The following is a 10,602-nucleotide window of genomic DNA, read 5'->3' as shown; positions in this document are numbered from 1 at the left end:
GTGTAACGTATATCTCTCATTCTACTGTTGTGTCATTTTATAGTAACTGCTGTGTATTATTAAAAATTGTATTTTAACAAAATATAAAGTGAAAAATGAAGCAGTTTGAAAACAGCAAGCGATAAGAATTTCATTCATTATGAGATAATACTGTATCCAAAAGTACGTGTGAGTTTTGAGTAGACGATAAACAGGTGGTGATTTTTTTGTTAACGATCTTGAATTTTATGTGTTTACACTTCATTTTTAGATTAAGATTTTAGATTTAGATTTTGTTCAATTTTTTAATGCTATGCAACAGTTACCTTACAATGACAAAAGAGCAGGAGAGTATTTGAAATATACTATAATTAAACGTTACACAAATGTAAGGTATAATTGTAATCATAAAATATGACGAGTGGTTTATGTTTGAAATAATTAAAGACCTTTAAGAACTCTACTCTCTTACTATAACCAGCAAAGTGAGAAAAATATGATTAATAGGAATTATGAGTACTGCTATATTATGCTATATGTGAGTGTGTGTGTGTGTGTGTGTGTGTGTAAGAGACAACTTGTTTGAAGCAGATGTGATGCCTTTGCTGCTGGAGTAAAATAGACGCAACCTGAAGCGACCAGGCAAAAGACGTTCCTGTGTGTTTGCATTCGTGTGTGTGTGTGTGTGTGTGTGTGTGTGTGTGTGTATAAAGTCTTTCAGTTCAAGGTCCACTGCAGTGCCAGAGTGAGTAGGAGGATGGTGAAGATGGAGAGATTGTGTGGAGCAGCGCTGTTTCCAGGGTTGGAGCGTCTCACTGAAGGTTCATGAGGAGGGGACTTCACCACTTCAGGGACAGGAGTGGAGTCTGTAGGAGCGAGAGAGAGGAAGGAAGGAAGGAGGGAGAGATGTTATTCTTTTCACTCCTCACTCAAGTTGTTTTTCTGAAAATCAACAAAACATCATTTCACAAGGAGTGGTGCAATATTTGCATACAACTGCATGCGTCTGCTTTGCAGCCACTGTGTCTGCGATGACGTGAAAGCTCCTGCAGTCAGTGGTAGTTTAGTTCGGTCCATTCTCATTGAAGTTATCAGAAGAGCTACAGCTCAGATTGGTTTTTTGAAGTAGCGCAATATTTTAGACCAATGACATGTCTGTGACGTGCTTTGGTCAAAATACCAATAGGATCAAACACCACAGCTGTGTTCTCTCCGTGTCCAAACAGCTTGTGTTCCTTTAAATGAGAACGAGCCACATCTCAGTTCAGTGTCTTTGTGCTCGCGCATAAACACAGGTTCAGCGCTGTGATTGGAGGGACTCTGATGAGGAGGCGGGACTTGTCTGAACTTCAGGTCCAAAGTAGCACCCACGAAAACACGTATCTCCATTATTTGTACACAGCATGTGATCTTTGCATTGTGTTAACATTTCATAATAAAAAGATCAATAGAAATGCTCTGTAATTAAACGGAATTAAATATTTTTGTTAAATTTATTTCCACTGAAAGTTGCTGTTTTGCTAGATACATGTTTTTCATTGCACAGTAATGCTATAAAATCTAAAAGATGTTTACATAATGTTACTACTATGTTATTACACCAGGTGAAAACTTACTGTAAATATTCAACCATTACCCCCTTGTCTCTACAGTCATTACTCATATCATCTAGAGGGGCATTTTTGTGTCTTACAATTACAGACCAGGGTACATCAATAACTCTATATTCGTAACTAGCTCACTCTCGCCCTGTACTTCAACAGATCAGGACCCCCCACAGGACCAGCACAGGACCCCCACAGGACCAGCACAGGACCCCCACAGGACCCAGCACAGGGATCCTACAGGACCCCCACAGGACCAGCATAGGACCCCCACAGGACCCCCACAAGACTCCCACAAACACGTATCTCCATCATTTGTACACAGCATGTGATCTTTGCATTGTGTAAACATTTCATAATAAAAAGATCAATAGAAATGCTCTGTAATTAAACGGAATTAAATATTTTTGTTACATTTTTTTCCACTGAAAGTTGCTGTTTTTCATTGCACAATGATGCTATAAAATCTAAAAGATGTTTACATAATGTTACTACTATGTTATTACACCAGGTAAAAACTTACTGTAAATATTCAACCATTACCCCCTTGTCTCTACAGTCATTACTCAGATCATCTAGAGGGGCATTTTTGTGTCTTACAATTACAGACCAGGGTACATCAATAACTCTATATTCGTAACTAGCTCACTCTCGCCCTGTACTTCAACAGATCAGGACTCCCACAGGACCCAGCACAGGACCCCCACAGGACCCCCACGGGACCAGCACAGGACCCCCACAGGACCCAGCACAGGGATCCTACAGGACCCCCACAGGACCCCCACAAGACTCCCACAGGAACCCTACAAGATCCCCACAGGACCAGCACAGGAATCCTACAGGACCACCACAGGACCACCACAAGACCCCGACATTACCCCCACAGGACCAGCATAAGACCCCCACAGGACCCCCACAGGACCAGCACAAGACCCCCACAGGACCAGCACAGGACCAGCACAGGAATCCTATAGGACCCCCACAGGACCAGCACAGGGCAAGTATTTAAGGTGAAAAGTAATATAATGGTGAATCAGAATGACAGTATACCCTTACAGTAACTTTGTCGCCCAGCACTAGATCCAGACCTCCCCAGTGTCCACTACTAATGGTTTTTCTGGCACTGCAGTTCTCCAGCTATTCATTTAACGATGTTCTGACGTAAACCTGAGCTCCTCTATGAAGATTTTTGCACACATTTTTGTGTGTGCAAATTCCCCACAGAGAGACAGAATGAAAATAGATAAAAGAGCTAATGTGGCCCCGTGGAGATGCATTAGAGTGCAGCAGCGTTCCACCGTCTCCATTAAAACACATTAAAGCTCTCAGACTGCTGGATCAGGAACAGACTGCAGCAGGTAATGGAGCTTAAACATCTACTCGCTCTTAAAATACACCCACTACAATCAATCAGCAATGATACACTCACAACAAATGACAGAAAGCATGCGCCCGCTCACACACACACACACACACACACACACACACACACACACACCTTCCCTTACAAACTAAAGATATGGCCCAGCTCTCTTTTTTCAAATGCTCTCTCTCTCTCTCTCTCTCTCTCTCTCTCTCTCACACACACACACACACACACACACACACTCACGATGACTCATTCTCGGCCCTGATTGCTGTCAGTAATGGACAGCCCTCAGAAATTCTTTACAGCCAATCAGCGATAAATCAGGGAAATGGAGACGGAACAAGATAATCCTTCTCTTTAACAGACTCTGTGTGTGTGTGTGTGTGTGTGTGTGAGACAGGTCTTTAGCTTTCCATCACACAGGGATAGATTACTGCTGTATTATTTTTCTCCATCCAAGTCCCTATCAAAATACTCTGTCTTCTCATTGCTTTATTCATCTTCCTCCTCCATCCCTCTGTCTTTCATTCCATTTCTCTACACTCTCCTCTCTGATACATGCAGCGATGGCAGGATCGAAGTGAATTAACTCGCAGTCTGTGTGTGTGTGTGTTGCACAGTGGATTAACAGAGATCAGCACAGATAAGTGTAATGCTCTGTGTTAACACACTTCAGCTCAAAACCAGCCCCAAACCTTTAGAGTATTACTGTGTTATTACTGTGCTCATAGGCATAGTTTTAGAAATGGGATAGACGTCATGTCCCCCTTCCATGTAATAAAAAGTGTTTATTACATGTCGTAAGTATGTAACAATGGCTATAAACACTTTACAGTCAAATATTATCACATTCTTAGATCATTGCAGTTCAGCACGTGCAACAAGCCTGTATTTGGCAACCAGAATCAGTCACATAAAGCTGTCTCAGTTTCCATTAAGACATCGCCAACTTCTCTCCAGCTTTCTTTTCTCTTCTGTAGCTATTGTTTTCCGACAGGACAATGGACAAAGAGGCAGTTGTGTTTAACGAGAAAGAGGCGGCTGTTTGGCCCGCACAAGTGTGTGAGAGTCGAGAAAGGCGTGGAAAGGCCATCAGGGAAGTATCAGCCTCTCCTCAGGACATCCCGCCACGGAGCGAATGGCACAGAATGGGTGTGTGTGTGTGATCTTTATACAGCGACTCAGGCCAGAAACATCCCACTCAGATACAGACATACTGCAGCCGCTATGTGCTACGCAAAATCGATTTCACGCGTTATTGCTTCCTTAAAATTCATAAGGCTACGCTGCATTCTTAGAGTTGCAGCAAGTCATGCTACAGTGGGTGTAACCCCAAAGCTTTCATATAAATGGACTGACATGCACAAGGCCTTAAATGTACACACAGATGTTTTTTATGTGATCTTTTGAAGGTCTGAAAACCTGGTTAGTGTCCAGATGACGTCAACAAAAGCCTCTAGAAGCAGAAGAGGACTTTTGCCATTTTGTGTTGAAATTAAGTCCAAATGAGTGAAATCAACTATTTGAAGGTGTACCCAGGACCTTTAAGGCATGCAGAGTGTGACGTGTACACACACAGCTCGTGTAATCTCTGCAGAAGAGCATGATGCACAGAAACCTGTGGAAAGCCACGTCCATAGGGGTGACCTCTTGAGTGATTTGGGTTTGAGATCCAGAACTAATTAAACAACATAAGTACCAGACCTCATTGATGCTCACAATCTTCACAGTAATATTAGAAAATGTCTTGTAAAGATTTGCCAGAAAAAAGCAAGAGTGTGAAAAACCTTCTATTGTCTTTCATTTCAGAAGAAACACAGAGTGGTTAGGAGTTCAGAAAGAGTGGGTTTTCCATCCACTGTGTTATTGTGAAGATTAAAAATACGCATTAAAAAAAAAACATGAATGGAAAAGGAACACAGTTCACAAAAACCACCAAAAAACCCTCAAACAATCATAGAATCTATTTTTATTTTTATTTGAAATGTGTCCATTGCGTGTCTTTAAAACGCTCACCTGATAATTCTGATGGACCTGACATGTTCTTCAGAATAAAACAGGTCCGATGCAGACACAGCTTTTTTGAAAGTTGCTTTGGAGACTGTGAAATTGGGAATCCAAAGCTGGTCTGAAAAATGGACTATGCACTATGCTTCCCCCAGAGCTGTCTGCCTCGTCTGCAGCCCCGGGATTAGGTGGACGTGGTCAGGGGGTCATGGACATATCAGCCCTCATTCACTTTCATTCCTGTCAAATTTTGTTTTTTTAATGCGCATACATTTTGTTAGCGATTTTTGGACAGAAACCAAGCTAACATTTGCCTGTGTAGCTCCCATAGTTTGGGATGCAACAAATGTAACAGCAGAACATCTCAGCCTTTTAGATGTTAGAAACAAGGCCATTGAAATTTGTCTGTGAGCGTTATTTTCAAATAATTTTTGGACCTGAGGTTTGCTATGGCACTTATTAAGTCTCATGGCCAATGCGTGACACTTGAAATGAATGACCGTAGGACAGTGTGCTTGAAACACATAGTCGGGGACGGTCAGCTGTGTTACTTCCACTGGGCTTCGGGCATTTTTCAATGAGTCACATGGAGCGAGTTTCACACGTGTGAATGCGGTGGCACATAGCGGGAACTTTCTGTGACGAGGGTCCCTCAACTCCACATTCTTCCTAAATTGCGCAACACATGCTTTACGACTTTGAACAACAACGAGACTTAAAGCTCAAACAAAGAAGTTCCCAGCAGCAATTAAAAAATACTTTCTTTTTAAACAATGGCTGAACCTACCCAGGAGATCTCTCCAGATTTTGGTCTCTGCCTTAATTAAACACATGTGAATCCGACGTTCAGAATGTGCTGAATGCTTTGATTAGCTGCATTAAGTGTGCTGTGTTGGAGCTAAGGTTTGTAGGAATAGGACAACCTCCTTTTCTCTTCTGTTTGACTGTGTGTTCACACCATTTCCAAATTCCAGGCATTTTTAGAGTCAGGGTTAAGGCTCATATTAGCACTTTGTTACTGGAGTACTCCTTACACATTGAAGAGCTGATATATCAGTTGTTTGGCCTTGGCTCTCGGCTACGTGGGCCTCGCTGAGCTAATTAGACATCCATGCAAACTTAGAGTGTTCTTTGAGGAGCACATAAATGCTGTGAATATTTGCTTCGTCTGTTTATAATCTTCGGTTTTAAACAGCGGGGTATTGCTGTAATTTTTTTTTTGTTTATAGCTGTGTAGCTTTAAGCTTTTTTATAATTCCTGTGGCTTAGAATCAGCCTTGTCTTACTTTTTTTGTGTTTTTGAAGAAAAATCCCTCAGACCGCAATGATATTTGGAAACGTTTTGCTTTCCAAAACGGAAACTTGTGTTTCTTTAATTCCTTTGCAACATTAAAGGAGAAATATGTAAATAAATAATAAATAATGCATATAAACATTCATTTGGGGAGCCTTCCAACACGCAAACTTTGGAGCAACACCAACCCGATTACTGTGGACTGCCTAAGTCAGAAAACATGGGAGAACATTTGGCTCCCTCCTCGTCTTAGAATCTCCAGCCACAGCACCGAAACCAGTTCTAAAGGAGAAGTTTCAGCTGATGCAGGTGGTTGAATCCATCATCTCGTGGACAATGGACTATCTGACTCCTTGACCCCAGTTTGTGCAGCTGCAGGGCTGTGTTCTTGGTGCAGTGATGTGAAACACTGGAGCTTCTCAGGAACTGAAGACACGCTTAAAAATAAAGATGCTACAAAGGATTCTTTGAACGATTCCATAGAAGAACCACTTTTGATTCCATAAAGAACTGGGTTTGTTTAAGAGATGTGTAAGTGGGAAGAACCTTTTAAAGGTTTAAAATACCTTCGCTCGATCTTAAAAGCAACTGTGGGGGAAACAACGTTTTCTCGTCTGTTTATGTTCAGAAGCTCCACCTCTTTTAAGGTGGAAAGGTACGTTTGAGGGAGAAACAAACGTCTTTAAGTTTAGAAACTCAAGCCGTTTTGTTTTGTAGAGATTTCAGTCTGTGTTTACTTTCATGCAGTGAGTGCTCTCTCAAATTTAGAGTCAGTTCAATCTACAGCAAAAATCTAACTCCCCTCAGCAGCTAGTGTCGTCTCAGAGATTCCGCACGATGGATTCTGCTCTCGAGGTTTTTATCACGTTTCTAACTAGTTCTGCTGAAAGAGGAGGGAAATAGATGGGAGCAGCTGTGCAGCATTTTGCCTTAAAGTTCAGCCAGATTAAGGTATCTCGGTAGGCAGCATAATTAAGGTGTCTAAAAAACTGGGACAGCCTACATGTTGAGGGCATGCACACTACGATGTAAAATGTCGACAGCTCACTAGATTTTGGGACAGACCCAGTGATACTTTACAACCTCCTTCTCTGAGGCAGGTGCTGAAAATTTAGTTCAGAATTTTCTGTGACATCAGATAATGGGTAATTTACTGTATATTAGTTGTAAACAGTGACCCTTCTTTGTTGACTCTACTGTACAAGTAACAGAATCCTAGCTATGAGGCTAGTATACAGACTGCACTCAGTATGTAGCATGCACTCAGTAGCATGTGAGAGGAGATTTCCTTTAACACACACACACACACACACACACACACACTTGTGCAGAGCGGATCCCTACAAGCCGACGGCTAGAGATCAAAGGGCAAAATGAAGTCAGCATCATGGCACTGATGCACTAGATGATCACAGCAGTAATCATAGTGTGCAATAACTCTGTTACTGAAAAAAGTTTGAGCATGCACTTGCAAGATTGTGTGTGTGTGTGTGTGTGTGTGTGTGTGTGTGTGTAATCCCAGCGATATTCTCCCTGCCACTTTGCTCAGGTTAGCCTTTGATCAGCTCAGTGTTTTGATGCGGTGCACCAGCAGCCTGTCAGACAATGGCACAGAACCATGACAGACTTTTTGATGTGGGCTAATGCTGTTTTATTATTATTATTATTATTATTATTATTATGCAATAATTTTCTTTTTTTTTTTTTTAACTGAGAAGCGGAACAGCAGTCAGTGAGAAACAGGTAAAACTGCAGAATTTATGGGAAGGTGGATTGGGCACAGAAATGGAATTAGAATATTTGGGTAACACTTCAGAAACCTACTTTATTCACAATAATTTATGAATGCTTTATAAATGTGTATTACTTCATAATACACTCTAATCAATTAAGACTTTGCAAGGCCAGGTTTTTAAAACCCCATATAATATCTTCTGATTATAACACTGTAAACATTACAAAACACTCAAACAAATGTATAGATTATAGTGTATTTATAAACACAGTTATTCATTCATTCATTGCTTGCAACTGCTTGTGAAGTCTAGGGTCTCTGTGGGTCTGGATATGGTTGTTTATCGGTGGCAAGATATGATTGAACTGACAATGGACTACGCTTCCCAGAATATATGCACCAACAAAAAATACTTTACCACCACTTCGACAAAGCCCTGAATATGTCAAAGGACTACGCCACATCACACACATCAGGAGAATGTACATACGTTATATACAGGGGTTAGACAATGAAACTGAAACACCTGTCATTGTAGTGTGGGAGGTTTCAATCTTCATTAACTGCACATTGCACCAGTAAGACCATGTGCATCCAATGGTTCAAACATTGTGTCCTGAAGGCGGTGCCGTGTATCAGGACGACAATGCACCAATACACACAGCAAGACTTGTGAAAGATTGGTTTGATGAACATGAAAGTGAAGTTGAACATCTCCCATGGCCTGCACAGTCACCAGATCTAAATATTATTGAGCCACTTTGGGGTGTTTTGGAGGAGCGAGTCAGGAAACGTTTTCCTCCACCAGCATCACGTAGAGACCTGGCCACTATCCTGCAAGAAGAATGGCTTCAAATCCCTCTGACCACTGTGCAGGACTTGTGTATGTCATTCCCAAGACGAACTGACGCTTTATCGGCCGCAAAAGGAGGTCCTACACCATACTAATAAATTACTGTGGTCTAAAACCAGGTGTTTCACTTTCATTGTCCAACCCCTGTATACAGTGTATTTTTTGTTGGCTCTTTGCTTGCCAGCTCAGTATGTGATTTTTTTCTGTTCCACCTTAAATTCAAGTGCTACAAATTGGTTAATTACTGTTATTATTATTATTCCACCTTAATTCTTTATTCCACATCTGATCACAAAGTTAATTATATTCAGATTATTTAGGAAAAAATATTGAATGTTCAATAAATATTATTAGTTTTGTTCTGTAAACGTCTGTTTATACTTAAGGCAGCAAAGGAAGTAGAATAATAGTGGAGTGTCAGGTGCAACTATCAAAAAAAGGTCACATTTTGGCTCACAGTGTTCAGGTTGGAGGGCCTCTTATTAAAACTTTACTCAGTGTGGCAGGGAAGTCTGTAAATTTCTATATATGACCTAAATTGATGGTCTATGCTGGGTTTTTAAACAGATGCACAGTGTCAATTCTGGTCGAAATGTTTGTATTATGCAGCTACATTCCAAGCTCGTTTAACCTTATGACCTGGGCGTATCACAGCAGTGTAAACACTAAACTCTTCATCTCTGCAGTGACCCTGTTGGACTTGAGCTCGGCAGTGTTTTAAAGAAACTAATCCACGGTCCACTAAATTAGGTGCCTTCCCATTCAAACACATTCCTGGTAGGACGCTGGAGTCAACATTTGGTTTGGTTTACCATTCCTCAGTCTATGATTCAGGTTACGGTTGCCGGAATAAATAGTTGTGTGTATTTAAAGCAGGTATAAATAGAAAACCCAAATTGGCTGCAGTGTTCAGGCCCTCAGTGAAATCCATGTAGACCTCACTGACTTCAGCATCATACGGCTCTTACTTGATCGTTTCTCTATATCCTTGAGTGATTTTAGTATCTGGAGTCTGAGTGCAGCAGGAGGGTTCAGACCAAAAGACACCTGCCGCGTTTGTTTCGGTCCTCGGGAGCGTCCACTGCTGCCTTAAAGTTACATCATAAGAAGGGCCCTCTGTAAGCAGCATATTTAAGGTATCTTAGGATGGTCTAAATGAATTACGAATGTGAGCATCCACAGCTCTCTGTGCATCTCTTTCCAAACAATAGACACTCTTAGCTTGTGGGTTTCAATCATGTTTAGAGTTACTGTGATTGTATGGATGAATTAGACGTGACACATCTTTTTATATGAAGAATGACATTGTATATTCATCAGGAGTGTATAGGTAGTTTGGTTATGATGTGATACTTTAAATATGATCCATATAATCACTCCTTTTTTTTCATTACCTTAAACATCAGCCTCATAGCTACAAAGAAGCAAATTTCAGGCTCAAAACGTCTCGTCTCTGTGTTTGGAGGTGAGGGGTAAATCTGTTTTCCCCCTAAATTCTTCCCTTAAAGACAGCCATGCTCAGCAAAGTCCAGCTCATTTCACCAGCCCCAGAATAGTTCCCAGAAGTCTGCTGGAGATCATTAGCACTGAGGGAGTCTCATTTCCAGCCAACAACACTGTCAGGACAGACAGCAGCACTGCAGGAATTTGGTGAAGGGGAGCCATTTAACACCAAAACAACAACAGAGACATTTTCCGGCGGAATTTACTGGAATTTACTTTCTTTCCATGTGGTTTGCACAGTGACAGAACTAATGAGCT

At 41.3% G+C, this 10,602-nt stretch overlaps 1 protein-coding gene across 1 annotated transcript in view; it reads right to left on the bottom strand.

The window, feature by feature from the left end:
- Positions 1 to 458: 458 nt before the first annotated feature.
- LOC136675937 (glypican-5-like) overlaps positions 459 to 10,602 on the bottom strand; it is a 211,387-nt gene continuing 201,243 nt past the window's right edge. The window contains exon 9 of the mRNA XM_066652755.1: positions 459 to 845. Coding sequence (XP_066508852.1) covers positions 697 to 845 — 149 coding nt within the window. The 3' untranslated portion in view covers positions 459 to 696. The remainder of the gene's footprint in view (positions 846 to 10,602) is intronic.

This window comes from Hoplias malabaricus, chromosome X1 (assembly GCF_029633855.1).
Source record: "Hoplias malabaricus isolate fHopMal1 chromosome X1, fHopMal1.hap1, whole genome shotgun sequence".
Classification (NCBI taxonomy): Eukaryota; Metazoa; Chordata; class Actinopteri; order Characiformes; family Erythrinidae; genus Hoplias; species Hoplias malabaricus.
The sequence above is the reverse complement of the archived record's forward strand: the minus strand, read 5'-3'. Positions and strand labels throughout refer to the sequence as shown.